The sequence below is a fragment of the Cyanistes caeruleus genome, unplaced genomic scaffold, assembly GCF_971803275.1.
Source record: "Cyanistes caeruleus unplaced genomic scaffold, bCyaCae1.hap1.1 HAP1_SCAFFOLD_119, whole genome shotgun sequence".
In the NCBI taxonomy this organism is placed as follows: Eukaryota; Metazoa; Chordata; class Aves; order Passeriformes; family Paridae; genus Cyanistes; species Cyanistes caeruleus.
This window is the reverse complement of record NW_028255918.1, coordinates 382,612-410,274: the sequence shown is the minus strand read 5'-3', so window position 1 is coordinate 410,274 and position 27,663 is coordinate 382,612. Positions and strand designations below refer to the sequence as shown.

Genomic DNA, 27,663 nt, shown 5'->3' with positions numbered 1-27,663 from the left:
CGCCATCACCCAGATGGAGCTGCTGCTTCTTCTCCTTCTTCCCTCTTCATTGGTGGCCTCGCACCCCCTGTCCTGCCGGGACGTGTGGCAGTGCCAGCCACCACCGTGGAGCTGCTGATCCACCTCAGCCACTGGCCCGGGATCTCAGCTCATCCCTGCTGTTTCCAGCTGAGTGTTCCTCAGAGCCCTGCAGGAGCACCAGCACTGACTGCCAACCCGAGGGGGTTTGTGAAACAAAGCCTCTCCTCCATCCTTTCCCGTCTCAGCCCAGAAAGCTGTCACGGGGTCCCTGGCTCTGTTTTCTTGCTAATGCTGTAGTTATTGTTGTTTGTTTGCCTGGTTATAAATATTAGTAAAGAACTGTTATTCCTATCCCCAGATCTCTGCCTGAGAGCCCCTTGATTTCAGGATTATCATAATTCGGAGGGAGGGGGTCTACATTTTTCATTCCAAGGGAGGCTCCTGCCGTCCCTAGCAGTCACCTGTCTCTCAACACTGAGACATTTCCATGAGTAAATTTTACAAAGTTTTCAATAAAATTCTTATTGATAAATTTGCCTCCATTTCATTTCTAACAAGCTGTTCCTAAAGATCCCGTCAGGCTGTCTTAGACACTTTGGGCAAGGGATTCCTTCCAAGCTGGGCCACTTGGGGGGGGATGGGGGCGGCCCCAGGGCGGAGGGCAGGGTGTGCAAGGGCCCTTTGTGACACGCTGCAGCACGGTCACCGTGGGATGGTGGCAACGGGAGCAGATGTCAAAGGGCCCTTTGTGACACGTGCTGACATAGGAGCTGGCGGTGACAGGGCCACGCCACAGTGCTCGGTGCACGCGACGGGTCAGGACGCGCCAGAGCGGTGCTGTGAGGAGCCCCCGCACAGCGCACTCCTTTGTGTCGGACCTGGAGCTTTTCTGAAGGATTATTCCTACAGGTGACCTCGAGGCCAGACCACAGGTCTTGCTGACCTGTGGCCTTGCTGAGCCTTCCTTCTTAAGGTTCTCTTGAGGGCAGACCGTGGGACTTGGTGACCCGGAGCTTTTCCGACGTGTCGCCCATCCCTGCAGTCTCTGCCCTTGAGACCAGACCACAATCCCTGTCGAGGAGCCTCCTGTCCTTGTGGCAGGAGCCCTCAAGACCCAAGTGCAGGACTCGCTGTCTTGCAATCTTGCCAGGACTTGAGTCTTGCAGGTGCCTTCCAGGCACGACTGCAGGACTTGCTGACTCTGAGCTTTTCCGAGCCATCTCTCCTGCAAGCAGCCATAAATCAAGTCACTGCCATGGAGCAGCGACCCCCAAGAGTGCCCAAGTTGGCCTGGCTTGAGGAGCAGGAAGAAGAAGGCTCTGGAGCTGTCCTGGCACAGGAGTCTGAAGAGGTGCAGGACTTCCAGGCACCACAGGAGGGTGAGTTGCAGAGCTCGGCCTTAGGGCTAGTGCCTGTTGCCAGCTTGGCCCCATCCCATTCCATGCCATGCCATCCCCTGGTGCTGTTCCTATGGAAAGGATTGGAGAGTCTGGAGGAAGATATGGAGCAGCGACCCCCAAGAGTGCCCAAGCTGGCCTGGGTGGAGGAGGAGGAGGTCGAGGAAGAAGGCCCTGGAGCTGCCCCAGCACCAGAGACCGAAGAGGTGCAGCAGTTGCAGCCGCTGGAGGAGGGTGAGTGGCAGAGCTGGGCCACAGGGCTGGTGCCTGTGGCCATCTTGGCCCCATCCCATCCCATTGCATCCCATCTCATCCCATCCCACACTGTCCTGTGGACACACACCCATGGACAGCACAAAAAAGGGCCTGGGGCTGCCCCCGCAGCAGTGGCCGTGCTGCATCCCCTGGGGCATCCCGGGACTGTCCCTGCCTGGGGAACGCAGGGCTGGGCTGTGCTCTCCCGCCTCTCCTGCAGCCCCTCAGCTCTGGCTGCTCTTTGCCAGATGCAGCCATGGACGGCACACAAGAGCAGGACACCGCCCGTGGCCGCTTCCGCAGAGCAGCGCAGGTACCTGCAGCCATCCCCACCTGCGCTGGGCCTGCTGGCACTGCTCAGCCCAGCACCGCACTTGGAGCACTCCATGCAACTTCCCTGCCTTCCTTCCCTTCTCCTACAGTTTCTTTACCAAATCATCACGAGAATTGGCAAGGAAGACACCAGACCTATGGACACTGAGGTCAAAGCATCCTCAGAGGTCTTGGTAGAACAAAGCAGCGCTGCCCAGCTGGATCTGCTTGTAGAGACGGCTCTTTTCAATCCAGAGCAAGTAAGCAGCCTGTGGCCAGCCTTTGATCCTCCAGCAATTGCTTGGCTTTCCCAAGCCACGCCTGTTGCTCACTTGGAGCTTTTGAGCCCATGGCAGCGTGCTGGAAGAGAAGCACTTGTCTGGGGAAGAAGCTGGGCACATTGCTGACTCCCTCTGCTAGCATTCCAAGTCTCCAGGTGCCTTCTCCAGGTGCCCGGCGTGGTGAGGTACATCCACCAGTGGCTCATGGCCAATGAGGCTGCTGAGCACAGGATGGACTGGGCCCTGATGCAAGTGGCCGAGGCAGAGCCCGATGATGTGGCCATCACTCTCCTGCGGGTGGCCCCAACGTGTGACAGGTATGGGGCCCAGCTGCCCCGAGGCCTCAGGGCTCCCCAGCCCATCACCCTGTACAGCCCGGCCCAGGGCTGTGAGCAACACAGACTTGCAGGGCCCTCTGGCTGCTCCCTTTGCCAACCCTGCTACAAAGTCGGCCCCCGAGCCTGCTGCCATGCTGCCAGCCTGCCCCTCAGGGGCCTGTCCCCACAGGGCTGGGCTGCCTGGCTGCTGCTGCCGCTCAGGGCCAGTGGGCACAGGCAGAGCTGGCGGCCAGCTCAGCTCCCCGCTGCTGCCCAGCCCACGGTGCTGTGTCTGACCCCGCAGAGCTGCTATGGCCATGTGGACGACCATCTTGCTCTCGCCCTGGATTTCAGAGGAAGTGACACCGCTCCTCATCAATGTGGTGGGGAGCTGGCCGCAGAAAAACCTGGGCACCTCTGATGGGGACAAGACGGCTGTCTTTTCCCTGACTGTGAGTTTCTGGAGCTGGCCTTTGCTCACCGCAAGGCCGGCCGCCTCTCCAGCAGCTCTGTTGCCTCCTTCCCCCACTGCATCTCCCTGCTTCAGGCACTGGCCACAAACCTGGCCTAGGGGCAGCTTCAGGGCCACCAGGCCCGCTGCTCCCCCTGCGTCTGTCCCGGCCTCTCCCTGCCACGCTCAGGCCCTGCCACACGGACGCCCCGGCACTGAGCGCTGTCTCAGGCTGCTTTGTCCTCTGCAGGCAACTCTGGTGATGTGGAAGATCCTCCAGGGGCCCTGTTGTCCACAGATCCTCACAGTCTATTTCCCCCGCCTCTTTGTGCATCTCCTCTTCCAAACATACTTCAGTACTTTGTATAGGACAGAGGACGTCCATACCTTCTGGAAGGAATGCCAGGAGCAACACGGCCTCTCCACCAGCCCCAACAGGTGCTCCATGCCACTCCTCCTGTCCCTGCCACTTCCCCAGCCTCGGAGCCAGCACTCCCAGCGTCACCTGGGCTTTGCTGTGCACACAGGTTTGCAGTGCAGACCCTGAAGGCCCTGCTCTGCAGTCTCCACTTGGAGCATGTGGTGGTGGCAATGGAACGCAAGCGTGGCTGGGACACGCTGCTCTGTGCTGACACCCACCACTATGCCGTGGGTCTGCTGGCCAGGTGAGCCCCCCTTCTCCCCACTGCCTCTGACATTTGTGACCCCTGCCCGGGATGCCCCCCACAGTCCCCGTGGCCATGGGCCTGAGGGCCTCGTCAGCGAGGGATGGCCAAGGAGACTGCAAAAGGCTGTGAGAGGAGGGTGCCCAGGAGCAGCCACATCTCAAGGGCCCAAATCCCCTCACAGGGTGCTGGGGCAATAGGACAACTGTGTCCATCAGTCCTGGGAGAGGTTTCTCGCACCCTTGCTGAGACTCTTTCTGCCATTTTCCGCCTTCCAGGGTAATGCGCCGTGCATCCATCCACTTGTGCAAAAGCATCTTAAGCTACCTGCTTGAGGTGCTCAGCAAACCGTTGCCACTCTGGGATGTCTGTGCCATGGCATTCCTTGTGGAGGTGAGCCTGATGGCCAGCACTACCTCGCTCAGCTCCCTGCCAGCCCTGTCCCCTGGCATAGCCACAGCTGCCTGGGACGGCACCCGCGCCCTGTGCTGCTGCCTGGGCCCAGCCCTGCGCACTTCCAGGCTCCTGCCAGCCAGCTCCCCTCTCACTGCCCTGTGCCTTTCAGCTCCTAGATTGCCTGGATTTGAGTGACTGTGGTGACAGCCTAATGGATATCTTGTATAAGTACCTGTGGTACAATTCCACAGAGATGCATCACCAGGTTCTCAGGGCTCTCCTCCTGCTAAAGGACCGTCCCTCCATGGTGAGAAGGGGGCAGCAGCTGAAGCCGTGTGGGCAGCATGAGGCTGGGCAATGCTGTCACTTGGCCTTGGCTGGCCGTTGCCTTGGGCACTGAGGCAGCTCCTCGCAGCTCTCCTGCCTCCTGCTTCAGCTGCCCGAGTGCTTTGGGACAGCCCTTTGGCCTCTGGGCCCTGCGGCAGCTGCCCGGGCTTTCACACACTTGTGTTCTGCACAGGCCGAAAGAATTCAGAGCCTGACAGGAAGACTAGTGCACCTCCTGTGGGACTTGGACAGTGACGTGGCCAGGATGAGCACTGCTCTTCTGAGCCATATTTTCCTGAAAGAAGACACCCCAATATCCTGGCGCAGGGCCCTGCAGCTGGCTGAGCCGCTCCTGAAACTCCTGGACAATGTAAGGCTCTGTGCCCCAGCCACAGCCACTGCCTGCTGCCTGGACACTTTGTGCCCTGTGCATTTGCAGGCCTGCACCAATGTGGGCCACAAGAAGCCAATGATGAGGTCATTTTTCCTTCCTTCCTTTCATACAGCCTGATAGCCACGTGCAGCTGCTCTCCATGTCTCTCCTTCGAAGAGTGATGTCTTCGGCAGAAGAAGAAGGAAGAAAGCCCCTGAAGGAACGAGTGTACCAGAGCCTGCTCCCACTGTTTTTCCACTGCCAAGATGAGAATCGGCATGTGGCAGAGGTGAGGACTCCTGGGCTGCTGCTGCGCCTTGGCAGGGGGCTCAGCTGCCTCCTGCCCTGACGCAGGCTTGCAGGCTGCAGCCTCCTCCAGCCCTTGGCACTGGGACACTCCTGTGCCCTGCCTTGTGGGGCCATTTGCTGCTCTCTGCTGCTCCACAGGCCTCTCGGACAACGCTCCTTCGCGCGGCTGACTTCCTGAAGAGGCCAGACCTGGAGAAAGCTGTGAGGAAGGAGAAGCTGTGGAAGTTTGCCAAGCTCGTGGTAAGGACAGCCTGGAAGTCCCAGCCTCAAGCTACAGAAGCCCCCTGGCCCCGGTGCTCGGTGTGTGGGGCTGGCAGCTGTGCCCCTGCCCACTGCTGCAGCCGGGGGCCGCACGGCTTCTTCTCCAGCCCCCTGTGGCCCCGAGCCGGGTGCCGATGGAGCCCCGGCCCAGCGGGGCTGCGGGCCGGGCCGGCACCGCGGCTCCCCGGGCAGCAGCCGGCCCTCTGCCCCCTCCAGAGCCCGGCGCCAGCGGCTGCTGGCCGGGCCTCAGGGCTGGCCGGGCACGGGAGGCCGGGGCTGGCCGCAGGCAGCAGCGCCCGGCCGAGGGACAGAGCCCGCGCCAACCCTTCCCTCCTGCCGCTCTCTCCAGCTGGCCGACCACAGGATCCCCTTGGCCGAGCACCTGCGCCGGGCCCTGCAGTACCTGCAGGACCCACAGGAGACCCTGCGAGCGGCGGCCATCAGGGTCATCGGTGAGTCCCGAGCCCGGGCTCCCTCCCCGCCCCGCCGCAGCTCGGCCCCAGCCCCGGCTGCTGCCCCGGCAGCGGCACCCGGGCCCGGCGCCCTGGAGCCCCGGCTGTCCTCGGGGCTGCTGCTGCCGGCCTCTGGCAGCCGTGCCCTTGGGCTGAGTCAGGGTGCGGCAAGGGCTCGGACTGAGCCCTGCCGGGGCAGGAGGCCGTGTGGCCACAGGGCTGGCAGCGCCGCTGGCAGGGAGCTGTGCTGCTGGGACCCTGACAGGCTCTGTGTTCTCAGGGATGGCCGGGGAGCAGCTGAGGGGGCAGCACGCAGAGCTCCAGGTCTTGTGCAGAGGTGAGCCAGGGCAGCGGGCTGACAGCGGTGGCTGTCGGGGGCAGCTGCAAGCCCTGGCCTGGCTGTGGAGGGCTCTGCTCCCTGTCCCGGTAAGGGGCGGCGTGGGCAGAGCACAGTGAGATTTCAGGGCCACGTGGGGCATTTGTGGCCAGCAGCTTCGGGCTGACCCCCTTGGTCCCTGCTCCCTCCTGGCCAAGGCAAGAGCCGGCTGGCATGGCCCTGGCAGGGGGCTCTCGCTGGGCCCCCACAGCTCTGGGGTGTGACCGTGGCTCTGTTTGTCTCTCTTGCAGCCCTCGAACGCCTGACGGAGGACAGAAGCGGTGCCGTGTCAGACCTGGCACTTGAAACGCTGTATGTCCTCCGGGCCATCCAGAGTGCCCGATATTCCATCCTCCAGAGGGTGCACGATCAATTCCTCAGGGCATGGAGGACACGGCCTCGTCTGTCGGGCCTGGGCTGGCTGCGCTGCTGCAGATGTGCTCAAGGCTGATATGGGACGTTCTGTTTGCTGGGGCCACCTGGGCCAGCCGGGATTTTTTATTTCATAAGAATTGTTTTCTTCTATTTTTTTCTTTTTAGTATGTAAATAGTATAGGATATGTTAGGGCTGAGAGGCTCTATCTTCTGGGGCCACATGGGCCATTTGTTATTTTTTTTTTTCATAGAGATTGTACTTTTCTTCGTTTCGTTTCCATCTAGTATGTAAATAATATAGGATATGTTATAAACCACAAGAGTCCCGAGACCTTTCTTTTGCTGCCCAGGGTGTGTGGGGCATAGGGGAAGAGAGGGAAAAGGGTTCTTGTGTCCAGCAACCTGCCGGGGCGTGCAGTGGTGCAGGGGAAATGGCCAGAAGCCCCTTGGCCTTTGGTGGTTGTGCTGAAGCCACAAGCCCTGTGGCAGGCAGGAAGCGCCATCTGTGTCCTGCTGCCCGTGTGTTGCTGCCGTGATGGCTGAGGAGCTGCTGGAGCTCCTGTGGGGCTGCGGCGCTGCTGCCGGGCCAGGCTGGTGGAGCCCCTGAGGGCACGGGGTGCTGGGAGGCCGTGAAGGGATGAGGGGCTGCGGAGGCCCAGACGGGACAAGGCAGTGGGAAGGCACGAGGGGCATGTGTGAGGGAGTGGGTGGCAGGAGGTTCCAAGGGGACAGAAGGCCCTGGAGGAGCCGGGGTGGTGGAAAGCCCTGAGGAATTGGGTGTCAGAGGCCATAAGCAGCCCCCGGGCAGCCGCCTGGTCCCTTACTCCTGGCTGCTCCGGTGCTGCCCCAAAATGTCCCCCAGGCCTGCAGCAGAAGGCCTGGAGGCTGGGACACCACCCCAGCGGGAGGGTGGGGACAGCCCGAGGTGCCCAGGCTGGGCTGGCTGGGGACATGGAGGGCAGAGGGTGCTGCCAGGCCACGGCCACTGGGTGCCTCCAGGAAGGGGCAGTGGGCAGAGGCAGGGCTGGCGGCCAGCCCGGGCCCTCGCGGTTGCCCAGGCCACGCTGCTGTGACCAAGGCCCCCCTGACACAGAGCTCGGGGCCCACAGAGCTGCTGCCACCATGGGGAGGGTGGCGATGTCTCCTCCGGCAGGGCTGCCCAGTGGCTGCTGCCCAAGCGGCTCTGGAGCCCACAGAAACAGCAGCAGAGTGTGCCCAGGAACAGCAGCAGCCCCAACGTCGGCACCTGCGCACTGAGGCGTCCGCAGCAGCCGGATGCCAAACAGGGGGAGGCTGTGGGCACAATTGCCTTTGCTTTGGCAAAAGGCTTCAGCAGAGTTGGCCACAATGGCTTTCTCTTCACTTGCAGCCTCACAGCGACGCTTGCCAGCTTCAACTGCAGCCTGTGCCTGTGACTGACTTGGATGGCCGTGCTTGAGGGCGAGCTCGCCTTCCACACTCAGGTGTCCCAAGGCAGCGGCATTGGCACCATCCTGAGTGAGAGAGAGAGAGAGAGTCTGATGGGGCAGGAGCCCTGTGCTGCAGCTGCCCTCCCTCTCTTCTGTCCAGGCACCTTAAAGACACATGAAACAAAATCCTGGACTTGCTTGGAAGCAAAGGAAGAAGCAGCATGCACTGAAAAAAAGCAGGGACTTACACGGCTCAGTTTTGCTCTCCACTTGGGCAATCCCAGAATCCCTTAGCACTTGGTGTTGCAAAGTATCATCAACATCATCCAGTCTCCAACCACCCTGCCATGGGCACAGGTGGTGTGCAGGCACAGGTGTCACTAGAACTGGGAGAACACTTCTCCATGTTGACCATTTCCTCTCCTAGATTTCAAGCAGAGATGAAAAAATCATCTGGTGAATGACAGGTGAATAGTGTAGCTCACAGAACTAGGAGTAGGAGTCTCCAGTGACCCATGGTGTGTCCATTCAACCATTGTTAGATTGTCCAGTTGGAGCTCAGCGCGGTGCAGCCCGGGCACAGGCACCAGGCTGGTCCATTTCAGCATCCCAAAGTCTTGGTGGCTCCCTGTGCACCCATTGTCTCCTGCATCCATTCTTGATCTCCCAGTTACTGCTGTGCAGGACATGAGAACAGAGGAGCAGCTTGTTTGGCTCATTCTTGCCTTTGCTGCTCCTGCCTTATGGATGCTAAATCTGAGCCACAGTGCCTGTACAGATTACAGGCCGCCTGGCTCCTCGGGCTGCCTGAGAAAATAGCCTGGGAAAAATATGAGAAGGAATTAAAACAATTCTCAGAGATACTAAACAGCCTTGCAGGTGTTGTTTTGCAACCTGCTGTTTCTCCTTGCAAGAGAGAGTCAAGGGGGGCAGAGTGCCCCTGACCAATGATAGTGACGTAGTACTTTGTTAACCAATAAGAGTTTCCTTTCTGTACTTTTCCACGTATATGTCTAGAGACAGAGCTGAAGCAATAAACTGGGAATTCTCCTGTCGTGTCTCCCTTGAGAGTCCATGGTCGTTCCTTAAAGCCGTTCCCAATCGGAGCGACATGCCTAAAGGAATCATCAGGACTATATGCTGATGGAATGGGATCGCCAAACAGCAGGGACTTTGTCTGTAGAGTCTAAAACTAAAACCTTGTCTGACTGTTCAGACACTCTAAAATCCAGGGTGACAATGACAATATGGAAGAATCCTAGAAATCTTGACTTGTGATTTTTCTAGTCAAGGATTTTAATACTAATGTGGAACCTACAAAAATATTCAAACTTGTTTTCATTGGCAACCCCTTTGAAATGGCATCAGCAGAGCTCCAGGGGACAGGGTATGACAGTGGGGACAGTACTTGGCAGCTCATGGCTTCAGATGTGGGAGGCAGATATTTTGCGTGGGTACACATTGAAGTTCAAGTTTTCCCAGGGTTTGGATTGACTCGTCATTGCAGGTAACTTTAATCAATGCAAAAGGATGTAAAAGCACAATTTCTGGAGAATGTGCACTAGGGAGGAAATAGGGAGAAAACCTTGAACACAGCCAGCAGGCTCTGGAAAAATCTAAAAAATTAAAACTAAAAATAGATGTAGCTCTGTGACTGTCCAGGCAGGACTATTTCTGTCTGGAGGTGATTGTAAAACATTTTAAAATCTTAGGAAATTCGGGAACTCAGGAAGAAAGTTAGGCTTGCTAAAGATTATGTGAAACCGTACCTGTGTAATCAAAATATGATAAATGATAGAATTGTTAGATGTGATTAGATATAATTATTGTTTAAAGAACATGAGGAACAATGTTAGGGGGCTGGGGTGGGATAACGAGAAATCCATGCTTGGGTAAAAACAATGCATACAATAGAACAATGTAAGTTTAATAATTAATATCTAAGTTGTATAACGATAGAGTATAAAACATGTTCAACTCAAAAACAAATCGGGTCAGATTTGGGTCTGTGTACCCCTGACACCCAGAGCTCTTCAATAAAACACCTTCATATAATCATTCTGTGATGATGTGTGTTCCAGATCTCTAACAATTTCATCAGATTTTACTGGAATTGTGTGGGACATTTCTGGAATTTTGTGGATTTTTTTTGTAGAATTTTGTGGGATATTGATGAGATTCAGGGAAATCTGGGATTTTTCTTGAACGTTGTGGACATTTGTAGACATTTTGTGAGATGTCGCTGGAATTTTGTAATGTTTTGAGAAGATTTAAGGAATTTTGTGTCATTTTTCTGGAATTTTGTGGAATTTCTCTAGAATTTTATGGGGTATTGAGGAGATTTTGTGAGATGGTTCTGGAATTTTGTGGGATATTGAGTTGATTTAGGGAAATTTGTGGGACTTTTCCTGAATTTTGTGGACATTTGAGGAGATTTTGAGGGATGTTGCTGTAATTGTGTAGGTTTTGAGAAAATTTAGGGAATTTTGCGAGGTATTTTCTGGAATTTTGAAGATTTCTCTGGAATTTTGTGAGATTTGGAGGAGGCCTGAGGAATTTTGAGGAGTTTTTCTTAGATTTTGTGGAAATGGATCGAGTTTTTTTGAGATGTTGCAGGAATTTAGATGAGTTTTGAGAAGATTTAGGGAATTTTGTGATATTTTTCTCGAATTTCAATGGGCTTTCAAGAATTTTGTGGGATTTTTCTTGAATTTTGTGGAAATCTGTGGAGATTTTCTGAGATACTGCAGAAATTTGGTTCGGTCTTGGAAAGTTTAAGGAATTTTGTGGGTTGTTTCTGCAATTATATGGAATATTGTAAAGATTTAGGGGAATCTGTGGGATTTGTCTTGAATTTTGTGGACGCTTGTGGACATTTTGTGGGATGTTGCAGGAATTTGGTTGGGTTTTGAGAAGATTTAAGGAATTTTATGGAATTTCCTGGAATTTTGAGGATTTCTCTAGAATTTTGTGGGATTTGGAGGAGATTTGAAGAATTCTGAGGGATTTTTCTAAGATTTTGTGGGAATCTGTGAAGATTTTGTGAGACGTTGAAGGAATCTGGTTGGGTTTTGAGAAGTTTTTAGGAATTCTGTGGTATTTTTCTGTAATTCTGAAGGGCTTTTCCAGAATTTTGTGAGGTTTTTCTGGAGTTTTGTGGAAAATTGTGAAGATTTTGCGGGATGTTTCAGGAATTTTGTGGGAATGTGTGGGATTTGGAGACTTGAAGAGTTTTGAGGAATTTTTCTTAGATTTTGTGGAAATTAGTGGAGATTTTGTGAGAAGTTTCAGGAATTTGGTTGGATTTTGAGAAGATTTAGGGAATTTTGTGGGATGTTTCTTGAATTTGCTGGACATTTGTGGCAATTTTGTGAGATATTTCTTGAATTTGGTAAGGTTTTGAGAAGATTAAGGGAATTTTGTGGAATTTTTCTGGAATTTTGTGGAGCTTTTCCAGAATTTTGTGGGACTTGTAGGAGACCTGAAGTATTTTGAGGGACTTTTCTTAGATTTTCTGGAAATTTGTGGAGATTTTGTGAGATGTTTCAGGTATTTGGTTGGGTTTTGGGATGATTTAGGGAATTTTGTGTGGTTTTTCCTGTATTTTGTGAACATTTTCTGGGATTTTTCTGGAATATGGTAGAATTTCTCTAAAATTTAGTGAAAATTTGTGGAAATTTTGAGGAATTTTGCTTAGATTTTGGGGAAATCAGTGGAGATTTTGTGAGATGTTTCTGGAATTTGGTAGGGTTTTGAGAAGATTTAAGGAATTTTGTGGTGCTTTTCAAGAATTTTGTGGGATTTTTCTTGAATTTTGTGGATATTTGTGGTCATTTTGTGAGATGTCTCTGGAATTTGGTAATGTTTTGAGAAGATTTAAGGAATTTTTTGGCATTTTCCTGGAATTTTGAGGAGTTTCTTTTGTATTGGTTTAGATTTGCTAATTTCATTTTTCCGGCTAATGCACCCAATAAATGTCGTGTTTTTGAGGCAGTAACTAAAAAATTACTAGAAAACTCACTTATTTTTTGCTGTGAGATATGGATTAGAGCAGGAGAAATACAGGCTTAAAACTTAAAAGGAATAAAGAAATTTTATTAACAAACTACAAGAATAAGAACACCAGAATAAACCTCCAGAAAACCCTTTTTTCCCCCACTACCGAACCATTCCCTTGTTCACATGGCAACATAGAGACAAAAAACCTTGGAACTTTGGTGTTTAAAATGTCCTAATTCCTGCTAGAGTCTTTTCATCAGTCTTTGCAGAGAAACAGAAGTCTTCTTCTGCTGATTTGTGGAGTTTTTCACAGGAAAATTATTTCTGTTATAGTTTTCTACTTCTCTGATGCCAGCTGCCCAGAAATCCTGTCACCAGTTCACTCCTCCGATTTCACATCACTCTGAGGTGTGTATGGGTCAATAGGGGTGTCATTTTAAGGATGAGTTATTCAAAGGCAAAAGTTCTCTGCATCTGTCTCTGTGAGCTTCCCTGGAAACAGAAGTTTTCTCTTTGCCTCTCAAGGCCGCAAATCTTCAACTATTACTTCTCCCCGCTCTGTTCCAGCACCTCACTGTATCACAATTACTCCACCTCTTGCTGAAAATCCACACTTTGAACACTCCATTCCTCCCGATATACTCTGTCATGAATTAAAGGAGTTTTTTTTCAGATCACTATTGTCCATCTCCATAGCTTTAACAGAAAAATATTTCAGCTTAATTAAACCATCTCCTTATTCTCTACCTCTTCTGAAGCTTAATTCTTTCCTTTACTGTCTCTGATAGTTTATAGTCTTTTTATATGTTGATTCCTCTCTTTTTCTCTCTCTGGGTAAAAGGATTAATCTGCAAGTCTCATCTGGGTAATGAAAAGGTTAAAATCTTGCCCAGGCTTTGTAGATGGTTCTGTGATCTCTGCCGGAGCAGCGGCTGGAGCTGTGTGCGCTGGAAGATTCTTCATGGCTGCTCTGGAGAGTGTGGTCACTGTCTCAGCCCGCCGCAGCTCAAGAGCTTTTTCTTTCTTTCCTGGGCAGTCTGTGGTGAATTCAGTCCCAGCAAAAAGTGCAGCCGAGCCAGGGAGCGGCCTGGCCCGGCCAGAGCCCGGGGCAAGCCCCGCAGGCCCCATCTCCCGGCCGGGAGCCGCGGCAGGCCCAGCCCAGCCCCTGCCCGGGCCGCATGGGCTGGGCCGGGGACGGGAAGCCAGCTGGAGCTCAGTTACCTTTCACAGCCAGCAAACCAAGAGACAAAGAAATTCCCAGCCTTAGGGCTTAAGCTGCTCTTCACAGCTTGATCTCACTTTGCAGTGCTTAAAACTGCTGTCAATTCTTAGAAATGGCCAGCTGTTGGTGAGGAGACAAACTCCCATCAGCCGCCAGCAGTTTGAACTTCCTTAGGTGTTTCTCTTTGTTTTCTTCAATGCCAATCTATCACAAAACCCTACCAAATTCCAGAAACATCCCACAAAATCTCCACAAATGCCACAAAATGCCAGAAAAATCCCTCAGAATTCTTCAGCTCTCCTCAAAATCCCACAAAATCCCATAAAAATCCCACAAAATTCCCTAAATCTTCTCAAAAGTCTACCAAATTCCAGCAACATCCACCAAACTGTCCTCAAATGTCAAAAAAATTCAACAAAAATGCCCTAAAATTCCCTAAATATCCTCCTTATCTCACAAAATTCATGAAACATCTCACAAAAACTCCTCAATTTTCCACAAAATTCCAGAAAAATCCCACAAAATTCTTGAAACATCCCACAAGATTCCCAAAGAATCCCAAAAAATTACCTAAATCTTTTCAAAACCCTTCCACATTCCAGAGACATCCCACAAAACCTACACAAAAATCCACAAAATTTCAGAAAAATCCTGCAAAATTCCCTAAATTTTCCCAATACCCTAACAAATTCAAAAAACATCCCATAAAATCTATACAAATGCCAACATATTTGAATAATCCTAAAAAATTCCCAGAGCTCCTCAAAATCCCAAGAAATTCTTGAAAAGCCTTAGAATATTCCAGAAAAAATCCTACAAAATTCCCTAAATCATCTCAATATCCCAGAAAATTCCAGAAACAACCCAGAAAATCTCCACAAATGTGAAAAAAATTCAAGAAAAATCCCACAAAATTCCCTAAATCTTCCCAGAACCATACCAAACTCCAGAAACATCCCACAAAATCTAAACCAACTCCCACCAAATCTAAGAAAAAATGGCTCGAAAATCTTCAAGTCTCCTCAAAATCCCACAAAATTCTTGAAAATCCTTAGAATATTCCAGAAAAAATTCACAAAATTCCCTAAATTTTCTCAAAACCCTACAAAAATCTGGAACCATCCCACCAAATCTCCACAACTGCCCACAAAATCTAAGAAAAATCCCTCAAAATTTTCATCTCTTTTCAAAATCCCTCAAAATCTCTTAAAGATCCCCAAAAATTCCAGAAACATCCCACAAATACCCTAAATCTTCTCAAAATTCTACCAAATTCCAGCAACATCCCACAAAATGTCCTCAAAAGTCCACAAAATTCAAGAAAAATCCCACAAACTTCCATAAATCTCCTCAATATGCCAAAAATTCTTGAAACATCCCACAAAATCTCCACAAATGCCCCCAAAATCCAAGAAAAATCCCTCAAAATTCTTCAAGTCTCCTCAAAATCCCACAAAATTTTGGAAAAGTCCCACAAAATTCCAGAAACATCCCACCCAATCTCCACAAATTTCCACAAAATCTAAGAAAATACCTCAAAATTCTTCATGTCTCCTCAAAATCCCTCAAGATTCCAGAAAAAGTCCCACAAAATTCCCTAAATCTTCTCAAAACCCTACCAAATTCCAGAAACATCCCACAAAATCCCCACAAATTTCCACAAAATCGGAGAAAAATCCCTCAAATTTTTTCAAGTCTCCTCAAAATCCCACAAAATAGCAGAAAATTCCACAACATTACAAAAAAAATCCCACAAAATTCCTGCAACATCTCACAAAATCTCCACCAATTTCCACAAAATTCAAGAAAAATCCCTCAAATTCTTCAAGTCTCCTCAAAATCCTACAAAATTTTGGAAAAGCACCACAAAATTCCAGAAACATCCCACAAAACTCTCGAAATCTTCTCAAAACCCAACCAAATTCCAGAACCATCATACCCAATCTCCACAAATTTCCACAAAATCTAAGAAAATACCTCAAAATTCTTCATGTCTCTCCAAAATCCCTGAAAATTGCAGAAACTTTCCACAAAATCTCCACACATTTCCAAAAAATCTAAGAAAATCCTACAAAATTGAAGAAAAATCCCACACTATTCTCTAAATGTTCTGAAGTCCCTACCAAATTCCAGAGACATCCCACAAAATCCCCACAAATTTCCACCAAATCTAAGAAAAATCCCACAAAATGCTTCAAGTCTCCTCAAAATGTTTCAAGATTCCAGAAAAAGTCCCACAAAATTCCCTAAATCTTCTCAAAACCCTACCAAATTGCAAAAACATCCCACAAAATCTCCACAAATCTCCAGAAAATTCAAGGTAATCCATCAAAAATCTTAACGTCTCCTCAAAATCCCACAAACATCCCACCAAAATCCCACAAAATCTCCTCAGTATCCCACAAAATTTTAGAAAAATTCCACAAAATTCCAGAAAAATCCCACAAAATTCCCTCAATCTTCTCAAAACCCAACCAAATTCCTGCAACATCTCACAAAATCTCCACCAGTTTCCACAAAATTCAAGAAAAATCAATCAAAATTCTTCACATCTCCTCCAAATTCCACAAAATTAAAAAGAAATTCTGCAAAATCTAAGAAAAATCCCACAGAATTCTTCAAGTCTCCTCAAAATCTCACAAAATAGCAGAAAATTCCACAACATTAGAATAAAATATCACACAAAATTCAAGAAACATCCCACCAGCACTCCACAAAATTTCACAAAATCTAAGAAAAATCCCACAAAATTCTTCGTCTCCACAAAATCCTTCAAGATTCCAGAAAATTCACACAAAATTTTCTAAATCTTCTCAAAACCCTTCCAAATTTTAGGAACATCCCACAAAATCCCCAAAAATTTCCACAAAATTCAAGGAAAATTCATCAAAATTCTTAAAGTCTCCTCAAAATCCCACAAACATCCCAAAAACATCCTACCAAAATCTGACAAAATATATCCAATAACCCACAAAATTTTTTCCTGCAATCTTCTCAAAACCCTACCAAATTCCAGAAACGTCCCACAAAATTTCCTCCAATTTCCAAAAAATCTAAGAAAATTCCAGAAAATTGAAGAAAAACCCCACACTATTCCCTAAATGTTCTGAAGTCCCTACCAAATTCCAGAAACATCCCACAAAATCTCCACAAATCTCCACAAATCTCCACAAAATTCATGGAAAATCCATCAAAATTCTTCACGTCTCCTCCAAATCCCACAAAATAGCAGAAAATTGCACAGCATTACAAAAAAAAACCCCACAAAATTCCAGAGGCATCCCACAAAATCTCCACAAAATCTAAGAAAATAGCACAAAATTCTTCATGACTCCCCAAAATCCCAGAAAATTCCAGAAACATCCCACAAAATCTCCTCCAATTTCCAAAAAATCTAAGAAAATTCCAGAAAATTGAAGAAAAATCCCACACTATTCCCTAAATGTTCTGAAGTCCCTACCAAATTCCAGAGACATCCCACCAAATCTCCACCAAGTCCTACAAAATTCCAGAAAAATCCCACAAAATTCACTAATTCTTCTCAAAATTCCACAAAATGTCCACAAATTTCCACAAAATCTAAGAAAAATCCCTCAAAATTTTTCAAGTCTCCTCCAAATCCCACAGAATCCCAGAGAATCCCACAAAATTCCAGTGAAATCTGATGAAATTGTTGGCATTCAGGAACACAGATGATTTTTCCCCATGGCTGCTGTGGGGAGTGTGGCCATTATCTGAGCACAAAACTGCAAGCTGCTATCTTTCCCTGCCTTTAGTGGCAGCCTGTGGTGAAACTGAGCAGCGGCACAAAGTGCAGGCCAGGCAGGGAGCGGCCTGGCCCGGCAGCCCCGCTGTGCAAGGCCCAGCCAAGCCTCTGAGAAGGGGCTCCTGGCACTTGCCAGTCTCCATCCTCCCCGGGAAGCGCAGAGCTGCGGCCAGCCCCGCTCCCCTCCCGTGGCCTTGGCTGGCCTGGGGGGAAGGAGGCTGAAGCCGAGCCCTGCTACCTCTTCAAAAGGCGCAAAGCAAAGAGAGCCAAGAGAAATTGCCGGCCTTAGGGCTTCAAGTGCTGTTCCCAGCTTGATGGCACTTTGCAATGGGCAAAACTGCTGGCACTTCTCAGCAATGGCCTCTTATGGGCCAGGAGAAAAACTCCTCTCGGCCTCCAGCAGCTTCAACTTCCTTAGGTGTTTGTTTTTTGAAATGTCAGTCCATCAGACGTGGGATTTTGAGAAAATGTAGGAAATTTTGTGGGATTTTTCTGGAATTTTGTGTATTTTTTCTTGAATTTTGTGGGATATTGCAGAGATTTAAGAATTTTGTGGAAGTTTTGTGGAATTTTGTGGGATTTTGAGGTGGTTTAGGGAATTTTGTGGAGTTTTTCTGGAATTTTGTTGGACTTTGAGATAATTTACAGAATTTAGTTAAGGTTTTTTGTAGGGTGCATTTTATGGACTATTTGTGGAATTTTTCAAAGTTTTCAGGAATTTTGTGGAATTTTCTGAAATTTAGTGGGATTTTGAGGAGATTTCAAGAATTTTGAGGGAATTTGTTGGATGTTGTGGGAATTTGAAGAGATTTAGGGAATTTTGTTGGGTTTTTTGTGGAATTTTGTGCATTTTTTCAAGAATTTTGTGAGATTTAAAGAAAAATTAAAGCATTATCGGGTTTTTCCAGTACTTTTTGTGGAATTCTTCTGCAATTTCGTGGATTTTTTCGGCAATTTGTGAGATTTAAACAAAGTTTAGGGAATTTTGTGGAATTTTTGTGCCATTTTCTGGGATTTTTGTGGGAATTTTGTCAGATTTTGCTGGAATTTGGTGGGATTTTTTTATTAATGGAGAAGACAATGAATATTTTGCCAAACCTCCTTTCGAACAACAATACATCGATCAGCACAACAGAAAAGAGGAAAAGAAAATCTTCCCCAGTTAGAACAGAGCCAGAGACCCACCATTTTCCCCTCCACTTTCATTTCTTTTCTACATTTAGAGGCAAACCTTCCATCTCCAAAAGCTTCCATCTCTCACTTCCTGATGCCGTTTGCCACCCTTTAGCCTCGACCCCCACGGATCTGAGTGCTGTCCATGTGGGGCTGGGGATGCTCAGCCTGGAAAGAGAAGGGGCTGGGGAGGCCTCCCTGCAGCTCTAGGAAAGATGGGCACAGAGAGGAGAAGGCTTTCAACTGCAGGAGTGAGATTGAAGTTGGATCTAATGCAGCTGCTCTTTTCCACTCAGGCTGCTGGGCCACTGGCCCAGGCTGGGCACAGAGGCTGGGGATGCTCCATCCTTGGCAACATCCAAGGCCAGCTGGGAGCAGGGCTCTGAGCAACCTGTTCTGGGGGAAGATTGCTCAGCTTGGAACAAGATGGTCTTTAGGGTCCCTTCCAAGCCCAAGCACCCAGGGATTCCATCATTCTAGCATCTCCCTTGTCCACTTCAGCCTGGGCCTGGGCTCCTGGCACTGATGTCACAGTGCACGCTCCAGCTAGAACTTCCAGCATCCAGCAACGGCCACAACACAACCCTTGGCTCCTTGTGTCAGCACGCTCTTCACCCTGCTCCAGGCCTACCCCTGTCACCTTGTTGTCACCTGCTCCCTCATACCCCCAGCAGTCCCAAAAGCTCCCCGTTGAGTGCATTTTGCTCTCCATCCCTGCAGGATGTCTGCATTTGCTCCAAAGAAGGTATGGTACTATTCCATGGAGGTGGACACCCCGCAGCTGCCTGGCTGGGCTGGAGCTGTGTGGGATAGTGTGGGAAAGGGACCCCACTGGGAGATTTTGCTACCTCTGCAGGCTGGCACAGACACAGAGGAGGAGATGGAGGTGGATACACAGATGGATACGGACGAGAAAATGGAAGTGGATGGAGAGAAGACAGGAGAGGAAGAGATGGATGTGGATGAGACAGAGGAAGAAATGGAGGTGGACGTGGAAGACAATATTGAGGAGATGGATATTGATGTAGAAGACGAGGAGGAGGACATGGTGTTGGGATGAAGAGCGATGCCAGCAGCAGAACAGGCAGGTGCTCCCCACAGGCAGAGTGGGTCCCCTGCTGCCAGCCTGGGGCTGGGCTGGGCACTCCCTGCTCAGGGACACGCTAGCCCATGCACTGGATTCTGCTGGCCATCCCTGGCTTGGCCTGGGCTTGCTTTGGGCCACACAAGCCCTGTTCCAGTGCCTGGGCCACAGCCCCCAGCCCCAGCCAGCCTCACTTCTGGCAGCAGAGTGCCACTGTGCCAGTGTCCCAGCCTGGCAGCACATGGAACACCCCTCCATGCCTGACTGCACTGACCGTGCTACTTGTTTTTCTTCCAGGACTGAGGCACATCACGGACACAGATGCCACGCTGCTGTATATACGTTTTACAGTTTTTGTGTTCTGATAGATGTTTTAGAGTTTGCTTAAGTGTTCTGTAAATACATTTCATGTAGTTTTGTTAGATATGTTCTTAGGTAAATAGGTTCTATAGTTTGTTGTTGTTGTTGTTACCAAGGCTTGGATGTCCCTGCGGGAGCTGGCACAGCCACCCCAGGAGTGGGCTCCCTGTGCACAGGGCTCCCACTGACAGAGCTCACCCTCTCCTTGCAGTTTCTCTGCACACACTTGGTAGCTGGAGGGGCAAATCCCAGTGGGCCCTGTCCCATGGCATCCCACTTGGGAGCAGGGCTCAGCCTCATCCATGGCTCTTCCCTGGCTAGCCCCAGGGCTAAGGAGGCTGCACTGGGCTGCGGGCAGCCTGCTTCCTGGGCACCCTGAGTGGCTGGAGCCAGCCTGGAGGGAGCCTCAGCACAGGGGCCTCTGGCCCACATGCACCAAGATTTCCTTTGGAAACCCCCTCTCTCACCACACTCTGCTACAAGCACAACATCAATTGTTCCTCCTAGTTAAAGGGGAGACCTTAATTGACACAAATTTGTCCCTTGGACTTTCTAGCACAGCAAATGTCAGCACTTGTAATCCCTGTTCTGCACTCCCTGCTCGGGCACCAAAACATTGGAACCTGCCAGAACATCTTGAATTAGCACCAACCTGCAGAGAGCTACAGGGGGAGAACAACCCCCAACCACACAGGGACATTGATGGGCTGGGGTAGAGCTGAAACTAAAGTATTTTAATGCCAAGAGACAGGATTTTTTATTGCTGAATTCATTCTCCCAGGACAAGAATGAAAGCTTTGTCTCCTCACCTGCCACACGTCTATTGCCAAGGTTTGCTTCTGAGTTATGACTGATTTTCACTAATCTGTTCAGAACTGTGATGCTCTTCCTGCCTAAATTGCAGAGATGATATTTCAGCTATTTCAGAGCCAGGTGAGCTCAGCACAGCTTGGGCAACACGCAGAATTTCCAGACCCACAGATTCAGGCCATGCAAACTGATACTTTTTCATCTCTGTGCAAAGATCACTGCAAGGACGTCATGATGTACCACACACTGCTCAGAGCTGTCCCTTCTATCCAGCTCTCCCCAGTCACTTCACACACTTCACTCCAAGCACTTTCTGATAGAGTTCAGTAGCACATGGGATTTCATCCTGGCTTTTCTTCCTTTTCTCCTGAGCTGTCTCCAGACACCGTGTGTGGGCACTGCAGCAGCATGAACGTGGCACCTCCCTGACACTGAGATTCATGTCACAACTTTTCATCCAAAGCAGCAAAGAAATGATTCCCACTGGCTCCCACACGGCTCCCTGGCAACTTTGTGCTGCTGCAGCTCCAGCACCAGCCCTGGTGCACAGCAATTTCAGGAGGAGACACACCAAAGGAATCAGCCATTCCCAGAGAAGAAACATCTGTTTGCATGGCCCAAATCCCCACAGCACTGCAGACTGTGCTGACCCTGCACACTCTGCATTTGCACTTCAGCCTCTGTGCCTCACTTTTCCTCTCACTAAAGTCCCCCCAGTTTCCCTCATGCTCACATTCCCAAGAGAATTCAAAGCAGCATTAGGAGCAGGGAGTGATGATGGGAGCTGTCCCAAGGCTCAACAAAATTTCTCAGGCCTGACAATTCTAGCCAAGGACAGAGGAAAAACCTGCATGGAAGAGGTGTGAAATCAAAGCAGTCATCAAATTTAGGTAGAATGAGAGAAGCTGAAGAGATTTTCAATGTTTGCAACAAGATTAGCAGCTCCAGGCACAGGAGGGATGGGACATTTTCCCCACTGTAACAACTCTGGGATGCAAATTGCATCTCAAATCCTTCTCCCCAGCTCTGGGACTTGTTCAGCCACCAACATGGTGCTGAATTTTTCAAGCAAAGTGGAAGCTGGTCAGAGAGGTGGCTTGCAAATCCAATTCACAGAGGACAGCTTGGAAGCAGCAGCCAGAGCCAAGAGAGGCAGAGCCTGGCCCTGGGGTGCAGCACAGCCACACAACACATGTCTGAAACTCTGAGAAATGAAAGAATTTGCCACAGGAGATACAGAAGGTACTTGATGGAATCCCTGCCTCCTTCATGATGCATCAGCATGCAGGAGAACACAAGGATGAAGATGACAGCACCTTCTGCTGCTGCTGCTTCCATCTCCTGAGTCAAGTCTCACCAAAATCTCTCACTCTTGGGCATTCCCAAAGCCTCAGATTCCCTCAGTCCTTGCAGGATTTCAGTGCTGAGGAACATGATGGGAGATAAAGGCACTTGCAGACACCAGAGATGCATTTTCTGCCTGAGGTGCATTTCACTGCCCAGTGTAGCTCCTCTAAAACCATTCCAATCAGCCCCTTGGACAGCACCAAGCCAGCAGCAGAACATCAGCGCCTGAAAATGCTTGGAAATGCCATTCTTTGAGATTTCTCTCCAGCTCTCCCATTTCATGGTGCCATTGCAGGGCTTTATCCCATCACTCAGCACTTGCAGCAAGTCTTGGCAACCAGCTTCAAATGGATTTGTAGTGCTGAGCAAATAAGAGGCAATTTGACTTTGTCTCCAGTGAATGAAATTTCACCTCAATCAGATGAACTCTGTGTTCTGTGATTGGCCATGTATAGAGCAATGGCTAGCTAGCAAAGGTCATGTTCCCATGCAGCAATTAGCTGAGAAAGAATTAAATAACAATAGAGTACCGTTGGTTTGAGATGTTGGAAGGTCAGAAAGACCTTAGTGATAACTGTTAACTGAGAACAGGACACTGTGATCAGAAGAATGAGAATTCAGCACAGATGAGAGACCACAAGAATGTGGGACTAGGTGGAGTCAAGCTTAAATGAAATATCCAAGAATGAGCTTGCTTTTGCACTATGTATGAGCCTAATTATTGATGCTATATAAGTGGTTTTAGAGTTATCAATAAATGAGACTTGCTGATCATTCATGTTGAGTGCTGCATTTCTCCCGCCGAACTCATCAAATGGCGCCCAAACAACAGGGACCTTTGGGACCTTTGGAACCTTTGGGACCTTTGGGACCTTTGGAACCTTTGGGACCTTTGGAACTTTTGGGACCTTTGGGACCTTTGGAACCTTTGGGACCTTTGGGACCTTTGGGACCTTTGGAACCTTTGGGACCTTTGGAACTTTTGGGACCTTTGGGACCTTTGGAACCTTTGGGACCTTTGGGACCTTTGGAACCTTTGGGACCTTAAAAAGGAGTTGGAGTCGGCCAAGGGAGGTGGTGTCAGGGGACGGGTCCTCTGCAGCAAGGACGGTGAAACGCAACAGCTGTGCCGCGTTCCAGGCAACCTCACAGGAGAGTCCTGATCACACAGCAACGGTGCCGTGCCCCAGGCGACCTCAGAGGAGAGTCCTGCCGTAACGTGCTGCCGAAACCTTGTAGGGGCTGCAACAGCGCTGACGGTAAGATGGAAAGGCAAGCAGCATATGATTTATTTACCTGCTTTTTAGAAAAGCGACAGGTTAAAGACTTTGATTTGCGCAAGGAGCTCCCTCGACTTCTTGCTTATGGGTATGCTCAGGGTTGTTTTCAGAATCCCCATACAGTCCATGAATTAAATGAGTGGCGAAAATGTGGAGATAAATTGTGGGAAGCTACTTTAGATGATGATAAAACTGCTAAAAAATTGAGAAAACTGTGGCGGACAGTTCATAATGTTCTTTTGCAGTATCAGGCTGAACAGGCAGCTGCCACAAAAGCATCTGCACCTATGTCAAAAAATAGATTATTAGAGGGAATTAATGAGTGTCCATTGCCACCCGCCACTAACACAGTAATCTTGACCCCCCCCACGCAGTCCCTGTCCTCTGCTGCTGCTGCTAATCCTTTTGTGCCATCTCCAATTCCTTCACCTACTAACCTTGATTCTGGAACGGAGCCTTCGGCACCGTTACCATCCTCCCCTATGGGAAATAAATCTGTCCCTGGGGTAGGGCATGACTTAGGTGAGGCTACTGCACGGGAAAGAAGGGAGACATGGCTACGTTGGCACGGAATATTTTGCAAGAGGGAGATCAGGAAATAGCAGATGTTGAATTGGAAGTAGCATGTCCTGTAACCTTTGCACCAATGCAAGGGGGAGGAATACAAGCTCCAATTACAGCTTTAGATTTGAAATGGTTATCACAGTTGCGATCTACAGTCAGTCAGTTTGGAGTGACCAGTGAACCGGTTAGACAGATGATTGATTATTTGTGGGGTACACAGATTTTGTTGCCTGCAGATTGTGGGAGTACTATGAAATTGATTCTTAGTCAGCATCAGCAGATGTTGTTTAATGCACACTGGCAAGCTTATTCCCAAGAAAGTGTAAATGTGCAGAGACAGGCAGGTGATCCACTGCATGGGCTAACTTTGGAAGAACTTAGGGGACTAGGAGCATATAGTCAGGTGGAAGCACAAGCTATTTTGGGACCAGATAAGTTGAGGGAAGGAATGCGGTTAGTGCGAGCTGCATTTGATCGGATTAAGGAGCCAGGAGGTATTCCATCTTATATGGGTATTAAACAAGGGCGAGATGAGCCATTTGGAGAATTTATTGATAAAGCAGCTGCAGCTATAGAACAGGCAGGTGTTCCTGAATATATGAGGGAAGCATTATTAAAACAATGTGCATTACAGAATTGTAATCCAGCAACCAGGTCAGTTTTAAATTCCCTAAATGCTAATTGGACTATTGAGGAGGCATTAGAGAGGATGTCTAATATACCGGTGGGCTCACAGGCAATGTTAACCCAGGCAATTAAAGAACTGGCATCGAATCAGAGTCAGGTTTTAGCAGCTCTTGCACCCCTACAAGCAGCTACAACCAACAATGGCAGGATTCCAGCCTCCCAACTCAAATGTTTTTGCTGTGGCAACCTTGGACATATTCGGAAGGAATGTACTGTACCATCTGTTTGGTGCAATCAGTGTCGCTCCAATACCCACACTGATAGTGTTTGCCGCCGGAGATCGGGAAACGGGAAGGTCAGCGCGAGAAGCCGCCGCGCCAGGACACAAATAGCAGCTGCTGGAACATCAGTGCAACTTCCCTCCAGCCTGCCACAGCAGGGAGCCTCGGCCTGGACCTGGCAGCCTCAGTGACTGTGGATTTATTGACATCTCAGCCCTACAAGATTCCCACGGGAATTATGGGACCAGTGATAATAAATGGAAAAGCTGTGGGTGCAATAGTGTTGGGACGTTCATCTGCTAGTCTAATGGGACTGTTTATTTTACCTGGAGTAATTGATGTGGACTATTCTGGTGAAATATATATCATGGCATATACACTGGCACCACCAGCCAGAATTGATAAGGGACAGCGAATTGCACAACTGGTGCCAGTACCACAATATACCCATCAATTGACACCACTGAAAAATCAATTACAGGGTACAGGTGGATTTGGTTCTACAGGAGGACTTACATTGCTTACCCTGGGCTTAAACACTCGACCCAAGCGAAAAGTTGTTCCCAATTATAACGGAGAATCCCACCAATTAGAAGGACTATTGGATACTGGGACAGACTCAAGTATTGTTGCTCCACAGTATTGGCCCCAGGAATGGCCTTTGTTGTCCAGTATGGTTACTGTTACAGGGGTGGGAGGCTTAACTTTGGCAAAAAGGTCTCCACAAATCCAGATTCAATTAGATGGGAAGGTCATTAATTCTGTTTTGTCAATTGTTCCATTACCAGACAAGGTTCAATGTCTAATAGGGCGAGATATTTTGTCACAACTTGGTGTTACTTTGACCAATGAGCACCCTTTAGAGTAGAGGCCATTGTTTGGACTTTCCCACTCCCACTTAAATGGATAATTCAGGAACCAGTATGGGTTGAACAGTGGCCTTTAAAAAGGGAAAGTCTGCAGCAAGCTCATCAATTAGTGCTGGAACAATATCAACAAGGACATTTAAAGTTGCCAACAAGTCCTTGGAATGCCCCTATTTTTGTAATTAAAAAGAAATCTGGAAAATATCGATTGCTGCACGACTTACGTGCAGTAAATGAACAAATGGAGCCAATGGGGGCACTGCAATCTGCTTTGCCCAATCCTGCAATGTTGCCAAGAGATTGGCCCTTGTTAATAATTGATTTAAAGGACTGTTTTTTCACTATCTCACTGCATGAACAGGATACTTGCAGATTTGCTTTTACCTTGCCCTCATTAAATCGAGCAGAACCAGACAAGAGATTTGAATGGACAGTTTTACCACAGGGTATGCGTAATTCTCCTACCTTATGCCAGCTTTATGTTGATAATGCTTTGCAGCCACTATGTGTTCGATGGCCTACAACTATTATTTATCATTATATGGATGACGTTCTTTTTGCTCAGTCACAACCTTTTGCAGATTAACAAGTTAAAGACATTCAAACACAGCTACTTCAGAATGGACTGGTTGTTGCACCTGAGAAAATACAGCAGTCATCCCCATGGAAATATCTCGGGGGGACTTTAACTGAGCAGTATGTTGCCCCTCAGAAACTGTCATTGAACATGTCACTTCATACTGTTCATGATGCTCAGCGATTGCTGGGGGATTTGCAATGCCTTAAACCTGTTGTGAGTATTTCTAATGAACTTTTACAACCCTTATGACCTTTGTTGAAAGGTACTGATCCTACAGCACCTATACAGGTCACCAGTGAACAAGAAGAAGCTCTCAATAAAATAATGGACGGTATCCAGACAGGTGTTGTTCGTAGGCGAGATCCAGACTTGGACATTAACTTTACTGTATGGTTTGGACCTCAACATCTCATCGGTGCTTTAACACAGCAACAAAAGAAAACTGGGGAGATATGGGTACTAGAGTGGTTGTTGCCACCACTACAACAGAGACATACCTTAATTCAAAAAATTGAAATTTTAGCAGATTTAATAAAACAAAGGTAGAAGTGATTGTGACAAATTATGGGTGCAGATCCAGCTGTAATTCAGATACCAATAAAAAAGGACACTTTAGACTGGTATTTACTTCACAGCTCCACACTGCAAGAAGCATTGCTTGACAACAGCAGTGTGGTCAGTACTGAGGAGGTGCCTCGAATACCACTACGATGGATAGGCCAGCAGAATTGGATTGAAAAGCCCAAACGATCATTTGTGCCGTTACCAGGGGCATCAACGGTGTTCACTGATGCTGGAAAGAAATCTCCCACAGCTGCTGCTACATGGCAAAATTCAGAAGGACAACGGAATCATCACATTATTCCAGCTCAAAAGGAGGACACATTACAAACTCTGGAATTAGTCGCTGTTGTTTGGGTTTTGGTGCAGTTTAAGGGTCCTGCTAATGTGGTAACTGATTCTTTATATGTTGCAGGAGTGAGTGAACGTATTGAAAAAGCAGACATAAAGGAAGTAAAAAATCCTTGTTTATATGAACTGTTTTTGCAGCTTCAAAGAGCAGTAAAGTTGAGGACTGCTGCCTTTGCTATTATCCATATTTGTAGTCACAAATGGGATGTGGGTTTAGGAGAAAGAAATGCTAGGGCAAACCGATTGGTCTATAAAGATCCAAAAACAGGACTGTGGGGAGGTCCCAGCAAGGTACTGTATTGGGGACGTGGTTATCTTTGTGTGTCTACCCCCACAGGGCCTGTCTGGGTGCCGAGCCGATGGACTAAACCTGCTGATCCCAGGGATTTACCTTCAGCTGATCCAGAAAATTCTGCAGATACTTCTCGCTCTCTACCATCAACATAGAGACGGGATCTGATGGACTCTCACATGCAAATCTTGTGTACAGTACCAGAGTGTGAATGTTATCCTTTTGTATGTTACATTTGTAAAGTGTGTAAAGAAAAGTGGTGGGCACATTCTAAGTGGGGTCGATCCCCAAGAGGGATTTGTACAGAGTGTTACAACTTTGAAAGAAATTTCACTGAGGTTGCATTACAGGAAAGTGTGCAAACAGGACAATTTGAAAAAGGATCTGATAGATGGTGGGAGATTTTTGCTTTTGGGGTAAACCCAGAAAATTATTGTTATCATCCTAATACCCCTTTGCCGTATATTATTGAAATAACCACAATACGCTGTCATAAAACACTGACACAGGTCAGGTGTGATAT

At 48.6% G+C, this 27,663-nt stretch overlaps 1 protein-coding gene and 1 long non-coding RNA gene across 2 annotated transcripts in view; both read left to right on the top strand.

Moving 5' to 3' along the window:
* The first annotated feature begins 812 nt into the window (after nt 1-812).
* The window catches only part of LOC147646149 (maestro heat-like repeat-containing protein family member 7), a 165,252-nt gene continuing 138,401 nt past the window's right edge, over nt 813-27,663 (top strand). The window contains exons 1-14 of the mRNA XM_086873866.1: nt 813-1,400; nt 1,500-1,652; nt 1,922-1,986; nt 2,096-2,245; nt 2,435-2,583; nt 2,888-3,035; nt 3,285-3,472; nt 3,562-3,699; nt 3,978-4,092; nt 4,265-4,402; nt 4,616-4,792; nt 4,929-5,084; nt 5,243-5,344; nt 5,715-5,817. Of these exons, the coding sequence (XP_086729992.1) occupies nt 1,277-1,400; nt 1,500-1,652; nt 1,922-1,986; nt 2,096-2,245; nt 2,435-2,583; nt 2,888-3,035; nt 3,285-3,472; nt 3,562-3,699; nt 3,978-4,092; nt 4,265-4,402; nt 4,616-4,792; nt 4,929-5,084; nt 5,243-5,344; nt 5,715-5,817 (1,906 nt within the window). The 5' untranslated portion in view covers nt 813-1,276. The remainder of the gene's footprint in view (nt 1,401-1,499; nt 1,653-1,921; nt 1,987-2,095; nt 2,246-2,434; nt 2,584-2,887; nt 3,036-3,284; nt 3,473-3,561; nt 3,700-3,977; nt 4,093-4,264; nt 4,403-4,615; nt 4,793-4,928; nt 5,085-5,242; nt 5,345-5,714; nt 5,818-27,663) is intronic.
* Nucleotides 18,711-22,512, top strand: LOC147646153 (uncharacterized). Its single transcript, XR_015281950.1, has 3 exons — nt 18,711-18,882; nt 18,994-19,221; nt 19,519-22,512. It is a non-coding gene; the product is annotated as an uncharacterized LOC147646153 (long non-coding RNA).